General features: G+C 38.7%; 1 protein-coding gene across 1 annotated transcript in view; it reads right to left on the reverse strand.

Moving 5' to 3' along the window:
• ROS1 (ROS proto-oncogene 1, receptor tyrosine kinase) overlaps positions 1-26,237 on the reverse strand; it is a 76,735-nt gene that overhangs the window by 20,185 nt on the left and 30,313 nt on the right. The window contains exons 24-42 of the mRNA XM_031054032.2: positions 25,891-26,093; positions 24,964-25,175; positions 24,176-24,462; positions 23,089-23,265; positions 20,364-20,581; positions 19,555-19,696; positions 15,404-15,636; positions 15,033-15,209; positions 13,823-13,997; positions 13,229-13,346; positions 10,897-11,084; positions 10,175-10,267; positions 9,328-9,463; positions 8,763-8,925; positions 8,433-8,497; positions 5,630-5,759; positions 4,804-4,901; positions 3,971-4,174; positions 2,731-2,865 (exon numbers count right to left, since the gene is read on the reverse strand). Coding sequence (XP_030909892.2) covers positions 2,731-2,865; positions 3,971-4,174; positions 4,804-4,901; positions 5,630-5,759; positions 8,433-8,497; positions 8,763-8,925; positions 9,328-9,463; positions 10,175-10,267; positions 10,897-11,084; positions 13,229-13,346; positions 13,823-13,997; positions 15,033-15,209; positions 15,404-15,636; positions 19,555-19,696; positions 20,364-20,581; positions 23,089-23,265; positions 24,176-24,462; positions 24,964-25,175; positions 25,891-26,093 — 3,154 coding nt within the window. The remainder of the gene's footprint in view (positions 1-2,730; positions 2,866-3,970; positions 4,175-4,803; positions 4,902-5,629; positions 5,760-8,432; positions 8,498-8,762; positions 8,926-9,327; positions 9,464-10,174; positions 10,268-10,896; positions 11,085-13,228; positions 13,347-13,822; positions 13,998-15,032; positions 15,210-15,403; positions 15,637-19,554; positions 19,697-20,363; positions 20,582-23,088; positions 23,266-24,175; positions 24,463-24,963; positions 25,176-25,890; positions 26,094-26,237) is intronic.

Raw genomic sequence — 26,237 nt, forward strand, 5'->3', positions numbered from 1 at the left:
GATTGCTGATGTCCTGATGCAGGTTCAAAACCACAAGGAGGGAAGCAGGAATGTCAAGAATCCCAGCATGCCATTAATGACCTAGCAAAGTAGCAAAAAGGTATTTATGCTACTGACAGAAGCTGCATGCAGGTGCTGAGTGTTCACCAAATGAGATAAAAGATGATACAAGAGTCTAAGAGCTCATTCAGCCCCTTGGCTTTCAAAAACTAAGTTACAGCTATTAGGCCCTGATCTTACAAGTTACAACAGGCAGACCAAGTGGTTAAGCCCTATTTGCTATATACTAAATTTAAAATCTGGGACCTTAAAAATTATGTCAAACAGATTTCTTAATGCTTAGAAAATCTGGTCACTTGTTTCAAAGGTTAATTATAAGCCTTAGTATGATCTTGAATATCAAACTAGCATATGGATATACATTACTTCCTATGCTTTTTCATTCACAGGACAGATGTCAGCAATTTTTTGAGAAAAACTTTTTCAGCAGAAAATATTGAAGCTGAAATTACTTTGGGTGCTTGCTTGTTCTGTGACTTCCAGTTTTCACTGTTTTTAAAACAAAATCTTAATCTCTTCAGTTTTTCAGTTCCTCCAAGTGCTTACGCTGGGTTTTGATTTTTGTTTATTGCTGATATGGTGTTTCAGCTATACCTACATAATGAGAAATAATCACTCTCTCTGGAACTTAGAGCATGACAATTGATCTGAAACCTAACACAGATATCCAGGCTTGCCAATCACAGAATAATTCTCAAGCCACTTTCTCAGCACCAGGAGTAAGAATTGTGCACTTTAAGTAGTCTTTCCTATTTGTAGGGCCAACTCCCAGGTGTGTTGCTGTGACTGCTTATGCAGAATAGCTGATACAAGAACTGAGACATGAAAATTGTTGGGCTTAGATTCAACTTCCTCCTTTATAGCATAGTTAGGGTTGGAAAGGACCTTAAGATCATCAAGTTTCAACCCCACTGCCATGAGCAGGGACAACTCACACTAAACCATGCTATGCAAGGCTCTGTCCAACCTGGCATTGAGCACCACCAGGGATGGAGCATTCACAACTTCCCTGGGCAACCCATTCCAGTACCTCACCACCCTAACAGTAAAGAACTTCTTCCTTATATCCAATCTAAACCTCTGCTGTTTAAGTTTCAACCTGTTACCCCTTGTCCTATCACTACAGTCCCTAATGAATAGTCCCTCCCCAGCATCCCCATAGGCCCCCTTCAGATACTGGAAGGCTGCTATGAGGTCTCCATGCAGCCTTCTCTTCTCCAGGATGAACAGCCCCAGCTTTCTCAGCCTGTCTTCATACAGGACGTGCTCCAGTCCACTGATCATCCTCGTGGCCCTCCTCTGGACTTGTTCCAACAATTCCATGTCCTTTTTATGTTGGGGACACCAGAACTGCACACAATACTCCAACTGAGGTCTGACGAGAGCAGAGTAGAGGGGCAGGATCACCTCCTTTGACCTGCTGGTCACGCTCCTCTTGATGCAGCCCAGGATACGGTTGGCTTTCTGGGCTGCAAGCACACACTGAAGCTGGCTCATGTTCATTTTCTCATCGACCAACACCCCCAAGTCCTTCTCCGCAGGACTTCCATGAATTTTTTTTTTTTGCCCAACCTGTAGCTGTGCCTGGGATTGCTCCCACCCAGGTGTAGGACCTTGCACTTGGCATAGTTAAACTTCATGATGTTGGCATCAGCCCACCTCACAAGCGTGTCAAGGTCCCTCTGGATGGCATTCCTTCCCTCCAGTGTATCAACTGAATCACACAGTTGGGTGTCATCTGCAGATTCACTGAGGGCGCACTTAATCCCACTGTCCGTGTCACCAACAAAGATGCTGAACAAGACCAGTCCCAACATCGATCCCTGAAGGACGCCAGTCGTTACCAGTCTCCAGCTGAACATTGAGCCACTGACCACAACTCTTAGCGTGTGGCCATCCAGCCAGTTCTTTATTCATCGAGTGGTCCATCTATCAAACCGATATTTTTCCAATTTAGAGACAAGGATATCATGTGGGAACACCTCTCCTTGTATGGGTTTGATCCACTATATGTATTAATTTTATTTTTTTTCATTGTGAGAATTTTGCAATTAAACCTGAATTTTGTGCTCAAGAGACAAATGGAAATTGAAAGCTTTATTTATCTAGTTCAGCTAAGGACTATCCAGAAGTACAGACTTCTCTTTTGCTGTACTGCTTCAGCCTTTTTTACTGGCTTTTGTAAGTGTTATGTCTGCAAAGAGGGCACAATATATTTTCCACAAATGTTCTAATATTAGCCAAATTCCTGCAGCTGACATTGAGAAAGACAGTTATATCTGCTGTCACAGGTACATGGTGTGCAGGGGCCAGAGATTTCTTTCTTAAAGGGATCTTAACTTTAAGCCAGACAGGTGCTCTCAGTCTGTTATCACGTTATTACCAGATTCATGCCCAAGACTGACTTTTATAATGTCTCTGAAATCTCATTTAAAAGACCAATATCCACCATTCAGCTTGAACACTTAAGTTCTTACTCACAGGCTTCACTACTGAATGAATCAGTAGCAGGCTGGCAGCTACAAGTGCTACCTCTTTTATCTGAAAAAACAAATGGAGGATGTTGAACCCTGCTTGGGTATAAGTAACATTCAAAATAATGGTCACCTGGCAGTAAGTCTCTTGTTTCTTATGAATATTATCAACAACATTTGAACAAAATTAACTTACAGGTCATCAGGACAATTGTTTGGAAATTCCAGCTTTCCTCCTGACCGTACATGGTGTAAAACTTCTATATTGGAGAAACCTGGATATGGTTGTTGACCCAAAGTTAATGTTTCCCACACTAAGACTCCAAAAGCCCTAAGAAACAACAACAAAAATTAATTATCATAGTCATTATGAACAATCTCCCTGTCAACAGCTAAAATGTGTCTAACCTAAGAATAAGACTTGGTTAGAAAAATTAGGAATAAGAAGTTTCAGTTTGTTGTGAAACAATTCAGGTGTCCAGCCTCTGGAATAGCTAAAATAAATGTGTAGAACTAACACGCTTTCCCAGGCCAAGATGCAGCTTAGAAATCACTGAGTGCCCACAGCTTCCATGGACAACACTCTTTGATTGAGCATGTCCTCACTTAAGTGTTTAGAAATCTGTACAGGTGTTGCAGAAAATGAAGAGAGACAAGTTCTCCTAAGCACCACTCATAAAGCAATCAGCAACTCATTTGGTTTGGCACAGAGCACTAAACAGCTTGCTTAGATGTCTGTGTAGCAGTCAAATGGATAGGCTGAAAGGCTGAAGACTTGGACAGGATGGGTGAGCTGTAGCCCACCATAACCACCTATGGCTTCCGAAATCAAAACTTGTGTCAATGTCTGGTTTAATGGATCTGATTTGGGTTGGGGTTTCTTTCATGCTTCCCAACAGTGGGTCTCTGCTTCTTCATCATAAACTGACACCCAACCTAAATTTACCTTAAGTAAACCTCCACAGTGAAGTACTATGACCTTCCCTTGTAATAATGCAGAAAAATTTGTACTTCTAAATAAAGAAGTCACCAGAAGAAAGTGAAATGGTATGGGGAAAGTATTTGGCTGTAGAAAAGAAATACCAATTAAACTAATGGGGAACAAAATGGATCAGCATGTAGGTAGTAAATTCGCTGACTAATCAGGCAAAAATCACATTGTGAGCCTAGTACAAAATTGTTCCATTGAGTGACACTAGTTCTTCCCAGCCAGAATCCAAACCTAGAACTCAAAGCATTAAGAAATACATCCACATAGGTACTGTCTTGTGCCAAACTCTTCATTAGCTCAGTAAAACATCACTTAGGAGGAAATCTGCCTTAGCCTAGAGATTGTTAATTCCTCCTGTAAACCAATTGTCATTCCTCCTGTAAACCAATATTTTCTTGGTGTGGGATTTAGTAAGACACACAGCTGTGTGGCTGCTATTACTCACCAGACATCAGAGCGATTTGTAAAGACACCATCAATGAGGCTTTCAGGAGCCATCCATCTCACAGGGAGTAAACCTTCTCCTCTTTTCCTATAATAATCATTTCTATAGATATCTCTGGCAAGTCCAAAATCACCAATCTTTACTATACGGGAAGAGCTCTCATATTCCTTCTTTGACACAAGGCAGTTGCGAGCAGCCAGGTCCCTGATTTGCAAGGTAGAAACGAGAGGATGGAGTTAGTATTGCAGAAAAACTCAGGTCAGGAGAGACCTCTGAACATCATCTGGTTCAACCCTCTTTTCAGAGCAGTGTCACTTTCGAGGTCGGATCAAGTGGCTTAGGCCTCATCAAGTTAAGTTTTGCATATCTGCAAGACTGGAGGTGACACAACTCCTCAGGACAGCCTGTTCCAGTGACTGATCCTGCACATTGTGAACAATATTATCGAATTTCCTTTGCTTTAACTTGTGCCGGTTGCTTCCTAGCTTTTTCATGGGCACTTCTGGGAAAAGTCTGCTTCTGTACTCTCCCTGGCTACCCTTTAGGCAGATGAAAACAGTAAATGGATCTCCCCATTTGCCCCTCTCTTTTGCACAGGATATAATTCTTGCCTAGGGTGCAATGAGTCCTAGATTTAGATCTTAGATCTCACTATTTAGTGAGAGAACTGTAGGTGATTTTTATCAGAAAAGCATAATATTAAATTTTAACTCCAGTGCTCTCACCTTCCCTGATACATTATGATATCTTTCTAGGTATTTTTTTCCAAGATTAGACAATCAGTCTGTATATTGTGGGTAAACCTTGAAAGACTAAGGAAGTAAGTTCTGTACCTGTGTATAAAATGCATTTTCTCTAAATAGACACAGCCTTTGCAAATATCCAAACATATATCCAAGAGGTCAGTCAATGTGAGTAAAGGACTCTGAAGCTACAAGAAACAAAGATAGATGTTAAGCATGTCTTCCAGCTTTACAAACTCAGAATGACAGCCTCCCTCTGCAAAGATGATATTGTTTCCTTTTTTGAAATGTATAGGATCTTTCCGAAACATGCAAAGCACAGGTGCAAACTATCTGTAAGTCAATAAAGAGCATGTTAAATGCTGTCAGGGTAAACTGCCAAATCACTGCACTGCAAGACAGGTGAACACATCCTGTTCCTTGATTTAGGGCTAAGAATATCTTGGGACCTTAAGAATTGTTTCTTCATTACAGTGGAAGAAATGGAACCCTGAAAATTTCCTCCTACTATCAGATGAGGTTTTCTTGTTGCTGTATCATTCAGTATCATATATTATTTTAACAGAATACACGTATATGTAGAGTTCTAAGCTGAACGTACATTTGTTATAATCATGTAAATGAACTTGACAATTGCTATGGTGCTATACAATTTCAGTGTTGAGTACTTTTGACCTACAATTCTACCATCCAAATTATTCATCTGCATGCAGACTGGAAATAATACTCAATTAAAAACATTTATTCTTCATTATTTTCTCCTCTTTCATCCTAAAATATTTCAGGATACAGTCAGAGATACATCTGTATCCTCTATATGGCCTGACTGTGCAGTCCACTTCTTGAGAAAGGGAAAAACTGCAAATCTGTGGGCAGTTGCAGGTTAAAACCATGCGTCTCATGATCTTTACCTTACCTTTTGCTTTCTGGCTCCTCGTAAATAGCTAAGTAGATCCCCTCCTTCCATCAGCTCCAGGATAAGGTACTGAGGTTCATTTAACAGGCACACACCAAGTAGCTTCAGAATGTGAGGGTGATCAAATTTACTGAAGAGAAGGAAACAATTATAAGATTACATACAAGAAATCTAGCTGATTTATAGCTAATAAAGTTCATATAGCCGCAAGCAATGAATGAACAGTTTGGTCTTTACAATCCTGCCTCTACCAGCACATGATTTAGTAACTCAGAGTGAGAGATTTGCTCAGTCATAGGGAGAGTTCAGAGACACCCTTTCAAAACACAGGCACGATGTTGGGCAATCTAATACATGCATGGATATTAAAAGTACACTTCTTCACATTTCTAGGAAGCAAAAAAAGGTAGACAAATGGCAATCTTACCTAAGAATAACATGAATTGCCACCTGTATATTAAAAGTACCTGTATTATTTTGATAGAGTACTTTTACTACTATATTCCCAGTAGAACTGCTGATTCAAAGAAATGTGGAGAAAAGTAAAAGCACAAGGTGCTACATATTATTTTACAATTTAGAGAAGAACTATTTCTCACAGCAGGTTTTCAAGATAAACAAAATATGCACAAGGAATACTTGCAGACATGCTGATGATTGCCTGTGTGTCCCCGAAAAAATAGGGATTACCACAGAGCAATCAGCACTCTCAGATCTAGCACTTCTCAAAGAGTTAAGAACATTTATTGTCCCTATCAGTGCCCATATTTTTGCAATCACATTTCTTGTGTTAGAAAATGGTTTCCTTTTAGCATGGCTGTGTGAAAGGACTCAGATCAGCAGTCAGAGAAACTTGACTCGGGGCAGCTGATGGTGTCCAAAATGCTGTCAAATACGCCAGTGTAAACAAACAAATAAAACAGAGGGGCAATCTCCTTCTAACCTCTTTCAATTCACATAATCCTAGGTGTGGGCAAAGACTTCAGCAAAAAGCTTGATTTTGAATTTGATACTTCCCACACCACACCAACCTCCCAACCCCCCACCCCCCTCAGCCCTGAGCTCATATCTCTCAATCAGACAAACTTTGGCACTCTCAAGAACAAAGAGAGGGGAAGGAGCACCTGGCAGTCTCCTTACAACTCACACAGACCTTTCTCCACTGGGCTGTCATTCCTTACTTCCCAAGTGATGGATACACAGAAGAAATTGCTACATGTATTTGTATACAAATGGCTTGCCAATAACCATTATCAAATGACTTTTGGAAATAGAGACAACTCAATTTCCCCATTGCTGCAGAGCAATAATAGGAAAAACAAATAGTCCTTGCTTAACTGGAACAGTATGCATGACACTATAAACCACATTTTAACGAACATCCAAAAGGAAGCAAAATAAAAGTTGTATTTAAATATCTAACATTAAGGTTTGTAAACAACCAGTTCTGCTTATTTTTGCTTTCTGCCCTTGGTTTCATTTATAAGGTGAATATCAAGAAAAATCATTAAGCCCTCCACAAGAGAATTAAACCATTCATTTTCATGTAAAAAAAAAGGAGGGGGAAAATATTTAAAGCATATAAAAGTACCATTTTTAAATTATTGTTTAATGATTACTGGGAACACAAAAGATATAAACTTTTTTTCTGTTATTTTAATTTCTTTCTCATTGTATTGGTGCACATAGTGGCCCAAATCAGTGTTTACATTTAAATGCAATAATTTCCAATTATATATTTTTCTAGGGTTTCTGATTTTGGATTATTAGGTGCAACAAGAAAGCAGAACTCGGGAAGCATTGGAGACTTTAAGAGAGGATATGTATAATTTCAATACTACACAGAAACAAGAGATTAACTGATAGACTGAAGATAGATTGCAGAAAGTTTACACACAACACTTATTCTTTGTCATTAATTTACACTTTAATGACATGGTCCCAGTTTGGTTTTAATAAGCTTCTTACCTCCTTCAATGTACAGTGTGTGGAAAAGGCAAAAAAATGCAAGTAATTTTTTTAAAAACTTATACACAGAAAAAAAAAAAGGATGCTGTGAAAACCAATTTCAAATTTAATAACACTATGTTTTCTATGTACAGGGTATAAAGTAATTCAATTTTCAAAAGATGCTTCTAATTCTGCATTTATGGAGTAAGAGTCAGAGAAGTGCAGAGGTGCATCTGAAAACTAAACCATGCTCCCAGTTTTATGTTATCAGACGAAAACTTCAGCTGAACTTCTACTTGTTTCTGTGGATACTCTGGGAAATCAGATTTCCAGCTGACACACAGCCTTTTTCGTGTGAAATTCTTGCCCTGCATAGAGATGCGTTATTTTTTGAACTCTGTCTCAATAGAAGGGGTGTGTGGCAGCCTCTAGTGGTAAGTATGCACATTTTTGAAAAAGCAATTTCCACTGTAAATTGAAGCTTCAAGGCATCACCTTGTTTTGATATGTTTATTCTGGTAAAATGAGATTAACCAAATGTTGCCCAATTGCCTGTAACGACTAACTTAGTTTTAGGGGAGTAAAGATACTGAATTACATCCGTCCAGACCTCAATACATTCATATGAGCATACTGAACTTGCAGTCTGTATCTTAAATTTTGCTAATCAGATTTATAAATTTATTTTCATAAGATTCATCAATAGTGACTTAAAGTTTTAGCAGAAAGAGAACACCCCCAAAATGCCACAGTAATTTATTTAGAGAAAAGCATTGCTTTAATTCTTCTTGAAGGCTACCAGCCTTACATGATACTGGCTTTGAAGGGTATCCAGTGGCAAAGCTGTCCCTACCTCATTAAGTGTGCCTCCTTCAAGAATTCAATCTTCTCGTGGTCTGTTGCACCCTTCTTCAAAGTCTACTCAACAGAAAGCAAAAGTGTAATAAAACTTAGGTCACCGCCATCATTATCACAAGGTACTTAAGTAAAGCAATCAGACATAGACATGGCCTTAAATACAAGTTATTTTCCAGCATTTGTTACAAGGAGTTAGGCTCAGCTCTAAGCTCTACTGCAAGGAAACACCCAAATCTCTCAACACCTGTTTCTGTGGTATAACCTCTGAGCCAAATCTCTCTACATATCACACTCCGTTGCCAGAGAAATACAAAGCTGCAATTACCTTGACTGCTACTTTGGATTCTCCACTTCCATCTGCCAGGATATCTACAGCAGTCCCTTCATACACCTCTCCAAATGCTCCACTTCCTAACAATTTGTGTAAGTTCAGTTTGTTGCGAGGGAAAGCTGGCAGTGATTCAATCTCTGCTTGAGAAGGAAGAATGCTACAAAACAACAATACTGGTCACTTGTTCATACCTCAGAACACTTGAAATATTAAAATTCTTCCTTTCATGAATCATGAACGGCTTGTCTTGTCAGATACATTTAAAGGGGGCTCAGGTGAAGCCTAAATATTTTGGAAGTTATTGGAAAACATCAGGTCTTCCTTTCCCATTCATCTGCATCTTCTGCCAACACGAACATGCAGGATGGGTTTGGGGCAATCCAGGCCAGGGTGCATGCCAGAGAACCAGCATGGCAGAGCTTACTTACAAGCAGATCTGCCTTTCAGGGCAGATGCAGCCCTTAACTCCACCTTGAGGTATAAGGGACAGTGAAAACTAGTCAATGGAAGCCCTTTTAGACATTTTTGTCCTGAAAATACATTTTCTCCAAGGACGTACCTGACAGCATAACAGGCATTGGCTAATCCCACTGTATCAATCATGTTCCTGAGTTGAGCTAGTTCTTTATCTTCTTTGATAAACACTATCTGTCCAGGCAAAGCCTTTTTTCTGGATTTCCATCTTTGGTGCCATACTGGAACAGAAAAGCAGACCATTAGATATTTTACTCTGAGAGCATCCCAACATGTCAGCAGGCTGAAAGACCTTTTTTTGTTCTTGTGTTCAACATGACCACCCAGAAGTTTATGTAAGCAAGACACTTCCAACTGGCCACCACCTTTTTCCTACAAAACACAGGCAACTGCTCCTTGAGCTGAGAAATCAGTCAAACACCCACTTCTGTATGTGGTAAGACCCTAGTCTGAAGGGATGCTGCTTTATCCCAGGGGGAGGATGAGGAGTGAGAGGGCAAGACCATCAGATGTGGACATCTACATCTCAGGGTAATCTCTACATCCTTTCTTTAAAGACAAAACCTAAGAAGGAAAATATGGGACCCTTTGGAAAATAACTACAGTACCCAACTTGAGAATTATAAGGTACAAGTTTTCATAAGGATACACAAGAACATTTGTGTTCTTTCAGCATTCCTGTGCTCTCCCTGCAGGGAACCAACAACAAGAAATTCCTGAAATGGAGGGAATTGGTGTACTGTGCTTGATACTGAAAATATAACCATCTATCTCTAGGGTCTCAAGGATAAGACTATACAAATTTCTGCCATCTCCCACCCTGGGGACTGTTCAGTATTTCCCTAAATGGGAAGCCAATCATCTCCTACCATCTGAACAGCCTTTTACTGAGGCCTGGTGAACCAAGGATATGCAAATACTCAGCCACATACCAAAACCAAATAACATGACCACAGTCAAACCCAGCATAACAACTCCGGTCACAACAGCAATGGCAATGATAGCATCTGGAGAGATCGTAGTATCTGGTAAACAGAAAGGGAAAATTGGTTAGTGAGGATAATAATTATGTCAGTCCTATGGAGCTGAGCAAACCTGAGAGAACCCTTGACCTGCCTGTTGTGTAAATGTCTTCCTCTGCACAATGCTTTACTGTAGGCTGTATGTATGTATTTGGTCAGACTAATCCTCCGCCCCCAGCTCTGGGCCATTCCTATCGTGATGACTTACTGTGTATATGGAAAGAGAAAATGCTGAACTGCTTGGCTGCTCAAAGTGGGATTTTCAAAAACACCCACAGAACATAGGTCTAACATTCTGGCTGAAGGCAGAAAGTAACCCTCATTTCCTTACCCAGTGAGGGAGCTTGCATTTATTTCAAGAATCACACCACAATGCTGAGTACAGGACCACAGACACAAACTGGTATAAACGAGCAGAAGCAAATTACAGGCCCACAGTTGGGTGCAAAAGGGTATGGATGAGTGCCAGCAGCTCAGGTCACCATATAAATGTCACCATTTATTACCTCTCAGACACATTACTTAACCAGTGCAGCAACATCATTATTAACATAGCAGATTTTAATTCATAAATAGCTATGTTTATTCTGAACAAAAACTTGATTAACAGAGTAAGGAAGTACAGTACATACCTTCACCCAAAATTATATCCTCACTTGTGTCACTGTATTCACCAAGTCCCAGCACATTTGCAGCTGCCACTCTGAACTGGAAAGTTCCATCTAAGTTCTTCGCCTTCCACATGCAAATACTGGCACAGGAGCCATTGTAAACCACCTCCCACAAGAACTTCACTTTGCTGGTGTTGTCAGACTGCTTCCTGCAACAGGCACAGCAAAAGAACACAAGCATGTTGTTAACAGAGTGAGGGTAGTTCACTACTCTTTCTCTCAATTCTTCACTTCAGTTCTCTGGCCTTCACAACTTCTCTGCCTGCATGGAAGCTTAATCTCGTCATGGGATTTTGGCTACAGAGCAAAACATTGTACCATGCCATTTTAGCAATGCTAGGAATCACACATCTTTAGCTTGGCATTGGAAATTAAATGCTAGAATGTTTTAGACATAAAAAGCTCCAGCACTCTTTCACCTGTTTCAGCGTACACCTCACAGCCAAGATTTCAAAACCTTCTTATTAAGTTTTCAGAAAAAAAAAAAAGGAGAAAAATCCCAACATCTATTTTTGTTTTCTGTTAGAGGTTATTGCTTTCTTGGGCCCAGCGTAATTTGGTGGCTCTTGTGCATCAGGTTTCACAAGCTAAACAGGAAGCAAGTCATTGGCAGTGAAGACACAATTCTTTAGCTAGCCAGATTCCCATAGTATCTGCTGACTGCTGGGTATATTTTTCCCTTTCCACATTGGACTGAGATTGCTCACAATAAATTCAGAGCTGATTATTCACCAATCAAAAGAGGACCATGTATTTAAACTGGAAAGGCCATATCTGAAATATCATTTCATGTCACACAAGACTAATATTTCATATAAAATGACTTTCATGAGCACGTCAATCATTCTACCAACACACTTTAATGCAGAAGAAAAGGTCAAACACTCCTAAAACAGAGAGGCATTTGGAAACTGTATGATCATGTCCTTGGTGTGTACATGGCTCTACCAGACCTGTATGAAAAACAGGGGTTGTTTCAAAGGGCTAAGCAAATATTTTCTAGAATGCTATGCAACTGACCTAACATTTTTCTACCTGGTCTAAAAGGATCATGAAGCAAAATTCAGTCAAAACCATCAGCACATGCACATTCAAACTGCAGGAGGAAAGCTTATACATTAAAAAAAAAAGAAAGCCAAAACCAAAAAAAAACAAGCTCCACCCCCACCACACCACCACCCTCCTCCTCCTCCAAAAAAACATTCCAGAACCAAATCCCCACACACACCCCAGCTAAGAAGTATGATTCCACAGATGAATAAAAAGCTGCAGCCTGGAGAGCACAGTGGCTAACTCACAACCCTGACACAGGCCAGGGGACTGTCCTTTATTTATTCATGGACAGCAAGCCAGGTACAAACTGGCTGATGGCACATCAAAATTACTGTGGTCTCATAGCATGCAGGTCAGTGCTGCTGTATGCTCGCAGAACTGTATAGAGGAAGCTTACAGCACCAGGAAAATATGTCTGGGTGAAAACTTATATAGGTAAAGTATGCCCAGCTCCACAGTGCTGTCAGTCCCTAGCTTTCATAAGCACAGAGTTAAGTGAGGAAGAAGAAGCCATAGCTACCTTTCAAAAACTGCTTCCCTCCATCAATCCTAATTTCAAACAATGTCATAGGAATATTCCAGGAGATGGAATCTCCTTATTCTTACATAATGCATTAATCAAGTCTTCCACTGACTGCCTTAATCAGATCTCTCCGGAGTCATGATCAAAAAATGAGAAATTTCAAAGTCACTGCCCACAGCAGTACACTCTAACCCATCCGTTCAGCCCTTCCAGTGCCAGTGCAGGAATAAGTGTTGCTTAATGAGTGTGACATATACAGTCCAGACAATCTGTATTCAATACCAAAGCACTTCAAAAATTACCTAGTCATCCCAAGTTGGTGGGGTTATATTATGATTTTTTATAATGACTTTACGTAAGTCCTCTGAGCACTAAGATATTTCTATATGCATTTAGAAAAAAATACATACTACATCCTTTAAATCTGTGATTTGAGAATATCTCCAAATCTTCTTCTAATTAACCAACAACACCCAAATATATCTCTGTAACTCAGGATTGGTGTGGAAATGTTAGCGTATATTTTCTTCCAAGTTTTCCAGGAATTTCTGGAAATAGTGAATACTTAGTTTATCCAAGAAAGAGATCCCATGAGAAGGGCCATTTGTACCATTGATGTTTCACTCTTCCCATTAGAGCTGAACTGAAAGACCCTGCACACGCAGGTGTGTTCTGACCTGCTCCTTATGGGGAAGAGTGCCTGCATGCATTGCTTACCTGCTTTCTAAGATGTAGTAGGTCAGCTTGCTTCCATTGTCATCAGCCTTTTCCCACTGTACAGAGTTTTTAGTGTCTTCTGCTCTTTTTGGAACTCCTGGCTTACTGGGAACACCAGCTTAGGCCAAACGGGGGAAGAAACAGAACACTTTAGATTTGTTTATAGCAAGACAAAGGGGTAATGGGCACAGAGGAAAATTTAGACGTGCAGATGGATGTTTAGACATACAAAAGGATGGAGTATCTACATGAGTAATCCCCAAGGTAGAATGAATATTTGGTCTTTTCATTAGACAAATTTCATATTTTTCATTGGTATGCAGCCTCCCAACAGTAGTTACGAGTTCACATGCATATAGACATTTAGTTTCAGTTTCCCTCATTCTTTGTCTCTGTTCCACTTGGAAGTGAACTTAATTTCTTTATCCTATTACTTCTGCAGATACAAAACTGTGTTGTTTATTTTTAAAAAACACACAACTGTTGGCTCTTAGTTTAAGAAAATTGCCTACTAACATGTATAAAATGTTGTGTTTGAATAATAATGTACTGAAAATAGTCTTAAAATCTCGTAACCTTATGTTAAGTGCTTACCTGTAGTTTTAAAGCTTTTTGAGGAGGAAGTGCTTTTCAATCCTGTATCATAAACTACTGTTACTCTTACAAGGTAGTTGGTTGAAGGAAGAGTTCCTGTGAGATTGCATGTGTAAACAAGATCTGCTGTGCACGTAGCTGATGCAGGAGAAAACCAGTCACTTTTCGTTTGCCACTAGAAAAATAAAATATCATCATAGTCAACTTTGTTGCTCTGCTGAAAGCATGTCACAGTTGTATTCCTGGGTAGGTTAACTCCTTTGCCACCTTTTACTATCATAGGGGAGAGATTACACATGTGCTGTTTCAATCATGGGACTATGTCCTCTTATAGAGCAAGGACAAAATATCAAGGATTTTAATTTGTTTTCAGGAGACCCACAAGTCTTGGCAGCCACAAATGACAAAAGATTAAGTGACCCCTTTGCGCAGCCAAAAGGAGACTTCTCCTAGCTTATCTGTGTGCAGCTTGTATTTCTGGATCACCATGATGTTCCCATGAGTTCAGTTTGCTATGATGTAATTGAAAGGAGGTGGTTTAGTGGAATTGTGCTATGACATTTGTTTTAGGACAGAAATATTTGGTGTAGGCCTAATGAGTCCTATTATCTATATTAAGGACTCTTTGTGATCCGGTTTAGCAAATAACATTTTCTGTCTCCAGTGGTCCAGACATTCAAATCTGAAGCTTCCATCCATGCTGCTGTCACTTGCAGTGCTTACTTCTACCGTCTGCACTACTGGACCTGTTTATCTCTCTGACATTTTTCCCTAACCACTATCATACGAAAGTAAAATTCAGATACTAGGTTGTAGCTAATATTTAATACTGGAACCCCTTTTCTTCTCTTCCTTGTACAGAGCAGACACAGGATTTATAGCTACAAGCCAGGCAGGGGGAGGGCAGTGAGGAAAGAGCGAGGGGACTCTACTGAAACAGGAGACTTGGGAGGAATTCTGGTGGGGTCATCCAGGATGTCCTTTGACACTATGGAGTATTATATGCTACAGCTGCACTCCCTCTTGTTCCTGGCATACACGGCCTCCATCCTGCCCCATCCGAGATACCAAGACTGACGTCACCATGCCCAAGTTATCCACAGAGACTCTTCACAGACATCCTGCCGCCCTGTCCTGATCACCAGGATAGAGTGGGTTAAATTTGCTTTGATTTGGGGAAAAAAATAAGAAAAAAAAAAGATATTTTTACCTTGCGCAGTTCAAACCAGAAGCTGTTTTCATTGACATGCAGAGGAGCTCTCCACTGTAGCTGAAAACTGGTATTTCTGGGGACTATGTTGAAAGGTGCAGGTGGAGTCTCAAAAGTTTTTGCAATAACAGGGACACTTTCAGAAAACCAGTTCTCATCGGGATGAAAAGCAAGAACCTGGTAAGCAAATGGATGGTAAGGAAAAGGGACAGTGGGAAAGGTGAATGTTTGGAAGACTATGTTTTCAAACAAGACTGGGAAAAGTCTGCCAAGCTTTGAACTCATTTTTTCAAAACACACATAAAGCTTTACAGAAAAGCAGTCTAAAGAGCAGCAGGTTGGTGCACAGGTAAAACTACTCTTAATTGTACCTTGAATAAATTGTTTGTTCCAGATTGGAGCCCATGGACAGACCAGGCAAGTGTCCCATTTGGAAATTCACTTTTTCGCAAGGGTGTTGCTGGGGCAGAAGGTAACAAATTGACAGAGATTTGATAGCGGATGGATTCTAGAGGTCCATTTGGCTTCAGAGGTTCATTCCAAGATATGCTGATGGTGGTGTCAGATAAAATCACTGTCTTAATGGAATCAACTGCCTCTGGCACTGAAACAGAAAGAAAAAGTTAATCTCCTTTGAAGTCCAGATCTCACTAGAGGTTTGTTCGTTTGTTTTATTGTTAGAGAAGTCAAGAAATGTCACTGAAGAAAGGGGAAAGGGTTATAAACTCATGAATATAATCCATTTACAGGACTGACACTTTACACATGTAAAACTCGTATTCCTGTGCAGGCAGTCAGCTAATCTTCAAAATATTTTGAGGAACTTTTTGAGTATCCTACCATGCAAGCAGGCAAAAAAACCCTGCTGCTGTCCTTTGTCTCTACATGTATAGTCGTATCACTGAATTCCTGCTTTCTCTTAGATTCCTAATTAGGGTTTCCGATTCAATAAAGTTTAATATGATGCTTAATTGAAAATGCACTAAAAAAAGTACCCATGCCCTATTCCAATCTGGAAGTCTTTTCTCAAGCAGAAATGTATGAAGGAAGAAAACCCAAAACTAAGCATTTTTTGCCATCAGTTACAATTTTGCTGAGAAACTTATGGTCTGGCTGAGTTGTGTAAGAAACAAACTGGGCTGCTTGTCTGGTGTCCATGCCAGCTGGTTACCCACTAATTGTTCTGTAAAAACCAATCCTTCCTTTGAAGCTTTGAGACCGCAGACTTTGAAATGGTAAATGCCTTGCCTCAGCCTTGTGTTAGAAATTCTTTTTTCATATTGAACTGTCCATATAATAAAAAGTTAACAAGTCATTACACTATGTTCCCAATTTGTCAGAATGATGGATACATATGCTATAACTTATGCCCTAGTAGCAAGATTGCAGATTATTTAAATGAAATGTGCAGAAGGTGGTCTAGCAAAGAAGACAATTTCTCATTTCACATAAAACACATGTGGAGTAAGAGTGACACTCTGTGGCAAGAGCAATACATTAATTTTTCCAAACTGTCTTCCTTTTTTTTGGTTCCTACTATCTTGTTATTTGTTGGAAAATACAGATTAATCCAAGCTTCTTTCATTTCATTACAGGATTGAGGGAAACACAGGGAATTCACAAAACTTCAGAGATGTGAAATAGCACGTAGAGCTCAAGAGGCTCTAGCAACATCTGATTACAATTTAAACTACCAGTAATGTTCATGAAATTGAGAACATAAGTGCCAGGACACATACACATTCTGTTTACATCCGGTTGGAAATCTTTCAGCACATTGTATCCAGCTCTGAATGTCAATGCAAATACATATGAAAAAATGCTCAGGATTCAGGGGCTGGTGTGGTTTCTGGTTTTTTTGGTGGTTGTTTGTTGGTTTGTTGGATTGGTTTTGGTGTTTCTGTTTTAGTTTTTGGTTTTCGTTTAGGACTTTATTTTTATACCAAAATTTTGTTTTGCCCCAACTAGAGAAGCCAGTTCCAAGTTTCATGTTTCATTTGAACTTGAGACTGAAAAATTCCATTTTTGTGGAGAAACTCAGGCTCCCACTTGAACGCTACTTTCATGTTTTGCCACTGAAAGGGTGTACATTGGTGCAGGATGGCTCAGGTCACCACTCAAAGAAGCAATGGTGTGAATTCTTGCCACATCCCAATGGTATTCAATCTTATTCAATCAGTGTGTCAAAGTTTACAACAGATGTGGATTCCCATGCAAAGCATTGAAATGTACTGATCATTGGTCAGATTTTCCTCTGTCTTTTGCCACAGAATCCTCAGGAATATGCTCATAATATTCAAAGATACACATAGGATGAAAGCCTAAATGCTGCAGATGTAGAGATCTGACTATTAAGAGAAAAAAAAAATGGCATGGTTGGAAAAGAACTCCCAAAGTATAGCATGCCTGGATCCCTAAAATAGAGTGGTGGTGTGCTCGCAGCTCTTGTTCCACTTTCATATGAAAGATCAAAAGAGGTTTGTCTTGAACAAAGGTTTTCATAAGTGGGAAAACATGACGGCCCAGGACAAAAAACACAAGGGATGATCTATGCACAAGAGGAGCCACTGGCAATTCACAGGTGATGCTCTCCTGTGGACAATGGTGGTGAAAGATGAGGTTATTGTTCTATGGATGGACATTTGAATAAACCACAGAGTGCATCCCCAAGAGAAGAATAAAGGGAGTCAGGAGCCCTGGCATGTACTTGCTGCCAGCTATTCTGGATAAAATGCTTCTTGGTCACAACTGATAAGCTAGAGAAAGAGGATTTGAGGCAAGTAAGAAAAACTCAGGGATGGCTGTGTTTATTTCAATTGCTTTAGCACCTTCTGGAGCAGCCAAAAGCCAAGCAGAGGTAAAGAGAGAAGGGGAAGCCTTAAGACTCCTGCTGTGGTGCTCTAGCTGCATGTCACTAATATCCACACAGCTGCATGTCAGCTATTGCCAGTCCTTCTGTAGCTGGGTTAAGTGAGCTAATGCCCAAGGACATGTTACTGGGCCTTTCAAATTCACTCCCTCACTCTCTCTCAGAGAAGACCTGTTCCAGCTCTGCAGGACAACAGCCAGGCAGGAAAACTAATGAAGGGGGGAGGGGGATATAGTATTCCTACATCAACAGCAAGCATGCCTAGGTACAATTTTCCCAGTCTTTCCTGCAAAACACAAACAGGGTGACATGTAGACATGGCTATAATTCTGCTTTGCTGACTTGGGTATTGTCAGAGGTGCCTGATGGCTCTGCAATTGATGAGTTTATGTGGCTCAAGCTGATCCTAGCTGGTGACACCAAGCACAATAAATGGAGCACAGCTGCACAACAGAAGAGCAAGGAACTGCTATGAGTACTACAGGAAATAGCTAGCTCTCATTATAGCTTTCCATGTTTCTATCAACTGAGTCCAGCAGCATCACTCCAACAATGAGAAAATTGCCTGAAGAGCAGCACAAAAGCAACTCCTCATGAAAACAGAGATAAGTGTTCACATGCACACATATACGTCCAAAGCAAGAAAAAGTGCGGAGCATGATACTTCTATTGGGTTAGGTTGCAAGGCAAAACACATGCAAAGGCATAGCATATGTCTTCAGATGATCCTTTATTTTCTGGGAGATTACAAGAGATTCAGGTAAACTGGGATGGTTATTTTTTTCCAAATTCAAGTCTGTTTTGCCTGTAACAGTAACTGGTGAGTGATCTCTCCCTGTCCTTAAATCTTTAGTATATTTTCTCTCACCTAACGAGGTGAGGAGGGGATGATGTGCAGCCAGCATTCAGCCAGAACCAACCTACAACACTTGCCATCATAACTTTTTCTTCACTTGTATCTCTCTCACCCACTCACTCCTAGTGAAGCTTCTTAATTTCCTTTTGACATAATTAGATAAGTTTACTGATGGATTTATATATATTAAGTAATCCCTAACCAGTCCACTCTCTGACCTAAATGACACAATGAACATTCAAGTTCAAAGCAGTACTCCTAGCTTTCTGCTAGTGTGGAAGGGACTAAGAAGGGCAGATCAAAATTCTTGAAACCAACTGAAAATGTGATATTGGCACTCAGGCCAAAAGAAGAGAAAATGAAGAGTTGCCTTTCCAATCTGGTTCACAATAAATCAAATCTGAATCACCCTAAGAAACAGTAATTATGAAAATAATGTAAAGTCAAGTGGAAAAATCTTAATGCTGAATGAATACATAACACACAAATTTAAACATACGTAACCACATACACATTCAAACACAATTTATTAAAAATGTAGTCCAAGGCAGAAACTGCAAACATTTGGCCACTTTTAATCATAGTTTATATTGCCTCAGGAAGCCAATGAGCAAAAGCATTAAAGAATACATGCATGCCATGAATCTCACAGATTCATCAAGTCTGGTTGCCAAAACCAGACTACATTTGAAGCAGAAATTTTCTCTGCTTTCTGATTTGCAACCCAAACTTACACACACCTTCCTTTAAATGAGAAGAGAATTCTGTTCAAAATCAGAATAAAATATGAAACAAACCTCCATACAGAGTGGTGCCAATTGTCTCTTCTCCCATAGGCAGCATTTCCTCATCTGAATAATAGTTTTTCACTGCAACTTGTATGACATAGCTTGAAAATGGTTGCAGGTTGTCTATGATGGCTGCAGGACCCTGAAATTCCTGTAATTCAAAATCAGATAGTATATGTATTCATATAAAAGAGTTTCATATGTCACACTAATCATCTGTCAATGGAGCAAGAGTTAAAAAATAATACAATAGTCCTTTTTTATTCTAATACACTTCAGTGTTTAAAAACAAAAGTTAAAATGAGTTTGAGTAATAGGTCACTGCAGAAAACACATATCAAAACTAAGCTGAGGTGTAATTAGCATGGGCTACAATAACACATTGTTCAGTAGCTGGTACGTAAATAGGAAATGCAAAGTCAGAAAAAATGTAAGAGAAGTAAAACTTACTAAGGCAAGTACAACCACCACAAAACACATAAAGGCAAGCCATTTGGTCGCTGGATAGTCATAAGAGTTATTTAAACAGTTTAATATCAACCACAACTGCACTTTTTACAAGTAGAAACTGAAAACCCATTTCAACAGGATTTTAGCAAAAACATGTTGAGAAGTAGAAGAGTACTTGCACAAAGGAAAACTAAGGTATCTACCACTTAACAAATACCAAACAGAAAGGGGAAATGTTGTTGGGGATGTAGAAGTGGAAAAATTCCCTGATTGAATCTCACAGAATGGTTTATAAAATTACTAGAAAAAATATCACATTCCTCTACATATATGATACCACGTGCTTGTTTGTTCCAAAATAGCCATACCAATGGTTTTTGCTGTAGATCAGACAAACGGTAGCTTGAGTTTCTGTGGTTGTTAGTCATTTGTCTAAGAAAGACCAGGTATGTTGGTGTGGGCTGCAATATGCCAGGGCATAGCTGCTGTGGAGTGACAGATGGCAAGCTTAATGTAAAACTGGTGTTTGTTGTATCAAGGATAGTAGGTTTCTCAGTGTATGTGAATGGAATCAGGCATCTTTTATCTAGGAAAGACAACCAAAAAATGAAAAAAAATATTTATTGTTGGACCAAACCAAACTTTCGTGAATCTACCACCATGCCTATTTGAAAACATAACCACAAGCTATTCTCTCTGCTTTAACAAACAGAAAAACAAAATCCCACCTGAATGCACTCAATTTGACTTCCATCAACATAAAAATAGTGGTCATCAAGGCAAGTCTCATTTGTCTTTGATAAGATACAGATTTCTTAAAGAATTTAGTAATTCTAGTTCTTTTTAAAGTACCTAAATACCTAGGAAATCCAGGTCGCAATTGCTGGGTTATCAAGGGCAGTACACACTGATGAGTCTGAACTTGTTTGTCACAGGAAAGACAGATATGAAGAATAGAGAGTACCTTTCTCTAGTAATTAAATGTTATCTCTTTTTTCTACTGAACAGCTTTTCATGTGTAAAGTTCATAGCAACAGTGGGGAAGGGAGTCTAAAGGGAAAAAGAAGAAGAACCTGGAAGAGTAAAGTCTATAGGGAGAAAACAGCCAAAATCTACTTTCTGACAGTAGACAAAATGTAACAAAAGCAAAACCCTCATCAATTGATGTACTTTTAAATACAAAATAAAAATATATATTAAATGATGTTGCTGCTGAGAAGGAAAATATTAAGGGGCATGCATGGGGAAGATGGTACAAGGACAAATGTTTGCCCTTAGGCCAGAACAAATGACATCATTGCTGAGATCTTTCCTCTCTAAATGAGCAACCCCACCATTCTTACCTAAGTCAGGTTAGTGCATTTGAGAGAAGAAGAGTAACAAAGTCTGTTCAAAAGAAATAAATGTCAGGTTGAATCTCTGTCAATTTTATAGCTACCTAGAGTAGTAAAACTCCCATGGGAAAGTCCCAGATGAAAGAAAGAATTGAGTCATTTTTCAGGGTTAAATTCAGTTCCATAGAAATGTGTTTACTCTGACAGGAAAATCCTTCACTACAGTCCCCTACAATTCAGTCCCCATCACGTCAATCCTTCAATTCAGTCCCCTTCCTCCTAACCCTGAAGAGAAATCATTCTCTCACAGAATCTGTGACAGGACAATAATTTTCACTGAGTGCTTCTGATGTGTTAAATGATCAACTGACATCACATCTCTGGATGGCAATTAAATTGGTTAGAATGAAAGGGAATTCTAGCAGTACTCCTTACTCACATCACTAAAGCAATAAAAAGCATGTCAGTCAACCCAACTGGTCTTTGCAAACACCACTTTTTCACATATACACCATTTGCTTTCAGTACTGAGAAGGAGAAGAAAATACTATTTACTTATTTTAGTACATTCATTTATTTTTATCTTAAACTTGTGTGAGTAATTTTATGCATTGCCCTCCCCCCTCAAATGCCAAGGCTGTGTATTCCTCCAAATATATTTGAATCAGTCAATGTAAATAAGAAGGGCTCTGTGAAGGTCTCTGGGTGGAAATAATCCCTTTGGATTATTTTGGATTTGAAATCCAGTTCTTCCCTTTCAGTACCAGCTAAGCCTGGGGCTCTTGCAGGAAACCCTATCCCTAGGGACAGGGATTGGTACATTCTGTACCAGGTCCAAACCAGACTCCTGTACCAATGCCAAGCCCACACAGACCTCATGAGAACAAACTTGCCCAAAGTGCTGGTGAGGATAGCCTGGACACTGGTCAGAGCAGCTGCAGGCAGGAGTAATTCTATCGGCTGCCCCCCAAAAAAAAGTAAAATTCTTTTATTCCAAAGATGTTCATCCTGTTAAAATATTGTCTCATATATTTTTTAGATTTTTATGCCAAACTGGATTTAAAGAATCATTTTGAATATATTTATTATGTTAGTAGCTGGCATGTTCTAAGCCTCTGCATTTAAAAAGATAACCCATATAGGTACCATGAATCCTAACTTTCTACTAAAACTAATTTTAATTTCTTTCATTATCATTCTATGATGGTTTGTTTAAAATGTTAATTCTAAGAGGAAACTGGATCTACTGTAATATAAACTGTAATTGCCTCTCAGACACTTCTTTACAAATCATTTCAATAAGCAGAGCTCTTATCTCTTTGTCTTTGGAATGGCAGACATTTTTGCAGCGTTGCATACTTGTGAACAAAACCAGAAATCTGTATTATAACGGTGATCATTATCAAACGCTTGCTACAGCAGTTTGTGGACACATTTGCCCTTTTTCTGTCCTGTAATATGCACCTTTTCTAAGTCTTCAGGTCTGACACGACTTTGAAAATAGACATGGTTGGAGTTAACATAGTGAGCCTTTGAAACATAGGAAATATTCATCATCATGCCCTTCCATGTGAATCAACACAAGGCCGGTTGTTGCATTAATCCTGTTAAAAATGTGCATGGTGAACTGTTTCCCTCTAGAAGGTTGCTGAATCCATAAAGTCTACTTCACATCAATACATACAGCATTATCAGCAACTCAAATACACGCTCTGAAATAAATTTGTTACATTTACAATACAACCCAAATCCCCTCTACCTGGATGCAGTTGCGCCGCTGAACTGTAAGCTAAGATTTTCAGCTCTTGATTTGCTCTCTTCTGAAGAAAATGTCCTTTTCTTTCCTTATTTGCTAGCCATATTTCAGTGTAGTCCTCTGTTTCAATGCTCCAGTATATAAATTTCTTATCTACAGTCAAGCTGCCAATTTTCTTATCTGTAAGAAAATATTGTATAATTAAGCTTCAGAATAAACCTTGAGCAGGAATTTTACAAGAGCAACTGGGTGCTTGTATTCACAGTGAGTCAATATGGGTATCTTGGTCATACCATATCTTCAAAGACCTCTACTGGAGAACAGATTTCTGGTATTTTCCAATAGGTCTCATGAAGGTGAGACACTTCTTTATTTCAGTTTACAAGTGTAGATTTGAAGGCTTTTTATTATCCATAAATATGAGAACTGCAATTCCGTTAACAAACACAAGAGTTGTCTATAGAAACTTTAATTGTTTTTCCAAGATGAAAACCTTGGTGCTTTGCCATATCCCAGGAACAATTAAGACATATCCTCTGGTAACAGAACAGCTTTATTAGCAATCCTCCTGAATTGAGCTGAAAACTAAGCAACCAAGATTAAGTGTTATCACTGTAAGAATTACAATGTAGATAAATTGCCATATAAGACTACCTGCACAAAGTACCCTCCCCACATACTGAAGTCTACAGTACCATTTTCAGGTATAACTTATGATGTTATAGTATATTTTCATTGAAATAAACTGTAATAGGTGTATCTAATATAAAACTCTAGCAAAATGTGTAGCAAAACTGTAAGCAAAATCTCTTGACTAGTAACACTTCAAGCTGAAGTATCTCCATTTAATTTACATCTTACTAGAATACATACTTGCATCAGTAAATATCCTCACACTACTCTTTCTCCTAGTTTGTACCAACAGAGTACAACTAGAAACATAGAACACAAACGTTTTGTCAATCTTGCCTATAAATAAGTTTCATTTAAAAAGTACTTCGTTAATGCTATTTTGCTGAAATGAACATTGTTTGATGTAAAAGACAGCAAGAATCGCAAACTAGCTAGAAACATAACAGAGCACTCAGACCTTGAAAATCTGGTATTTTGGTAATTCTCCAGCAGTGGCAACCGTCCACATCTGAGGCCCATATTTCATCTCTTCCTCTGATAAAGAGCAGCTGGGGATTCTTGGAGTCAGACACATCTATACTCATAGGTCTTCCTAGCTCTGCTTCTGCCACATTACAGGTGCAGTAGTTCCTCATCTGTTCTTCTACTGATACGTATCCCAAAATGTGGTGCACGGTGTTATTCAGAATATCATAATAAAACATGCGGCTGCCATAATCAAGCTCCTCCATCCAGTACAAGCGGCTATCAAATAAAATGCATTGCTTACAGTAGAAAAACTTCAATCTGAGCAGTCTGCCCTAAGTGCAGTCATGTTAGAGACTATAGCCACAAATCTTCCAAACATTTAAAACAAGATAACTACAGCAGTATACTTGCAGAGTGAGTCCAGGTGTTTAAAGTATATTTTTTAATGGAAGGTCACAATAACTGACTATTCTGGATAAAATGGTTACTGTAAAAACTTTTTTCTAGTGCTGACTTTCATTTTTATCACTTAAATAGAAGAATTTGTCAGTATTTAAATATCATTTGAAATCTTTACTTAAACATACACATCTTTCTGAAATTAGGTATGGCCAAACTCAACTAGCAGTAGAACTGCACCCACAGATTTCTGAGATCTAAACAGTGCAAAAGATGGATATACTAGAAAATGTCCCTTTTGATCTTTAAAGGTTGATGGCTTCATGAAAATCATGTTTAAGATATGCTTTAAAATGGTACTAGTAATATATGCCTTACCTTAAGAAAGGATATGACATCAGAGATGATACAGTTGAATTCCTTCTACCCAACTGTATGTTCAAGGCTTTTAGAGATTTTATCTTCAGCTCAAGATCAACAACAAATATTTGATTTTCATTCCATGGTGTCTTCAGGGCAACAAAGAGATATCTTGCAATCCAGTCAACTGTGATGGCTGTGGCATTGTGAAGATATGCATCTTTGAAAAACTTCAGAAAAAAATAAAAATATTACTAAAACTGTCTGAGAGCAGAAATGTTGCATCTGATGCTGGGACATGCTGAAATTACATTTGTTTCTGAAATAATTACTGCTTGGGAAGTAGAAGTCATAATATAAAGAGATACCACGGAATGAAATTACAGTATTTTCACACAAATAAAAACTATTATTTCAAAATATCAATTGTTGTCTCCATGTTCTTCCATATTCTTGAAATTAAAATTAAATTACATTAATTACGTTTTATACAAAATTTCTTGTATTTAATAGTGTGAATTTTAAATTAAATGTATTTTGAAATATCTTATGAACAAAGCAGATGCCAGCAAAATCATACATGTTTATTAGGACAACTTTATCAAAGGCATACTCTAGCCTATTCTAATAGCTGCTGATGACAAAAAAAAAAAAAAAAAAAATTAAGAAGACCAAATTTTGTTATACATATCTTTATTATACTGCTAGAAATAAAAATTATCCTGCTAATCTCTTTTATATTACACCTCAGACAAACTGTTATTAAGAAAATTATGTCTTCGCAGTTCTGTTTCCCTACCATATTTTGTTTATCATGCTGCTTTTTCTCTGTTTCAAATATGCAGCTGTGGCTTCTTCAAAAACATAATTAGCCCCAAAATAATTACAATAATGGCCACATATTTTCTGAGATTGTCTCAAGAAAGGGAATGAACGAAGGAATACCTGAAACTTTGAAGCAGTCTGTATATTCAGAAGAAAAATAGAATCTTCTATGATATAGTATGCTTTATAATCATTAGCAGTGTAACAGATGTCCTTTACATTTATCTTTGCTGAAAGTTCCCATATGGTATGATTATTGTCTATGTCAGTAAGACACAACTTGTTGGCAGAAACAGTTATAAGAGTTGGGACAGGGAAAAGATCTGAAATGAAAAGGGCACAGCAGGGTTTACAAAAAACATTTTAGACAACAGCAGTCATTCATAAAGAAAAAAGTATAAGATGAAAATAAGTTATGGCCCTGAACAAATTGTATTTGCTCATACACCACAGCAAATAAATAAAAT

The sequence above is a fragment of the Melopsittacus undulatus genome, chromosome 3 (genome assembly GCF_012275295.1).
Source record: "Melopsittacus undulatus isolate bMelUnd1 chromosome 3, bMelUnd1.mat.Z, whole genome shotgun sequence".
In the NCBI taxonomy this organism is placed as follows: Eukaryota; Metazoa; Chordata; class Aves; order Psittaciformes; family Psittaculidae; genus Melopsittacus; species Melopsittacus undulatus.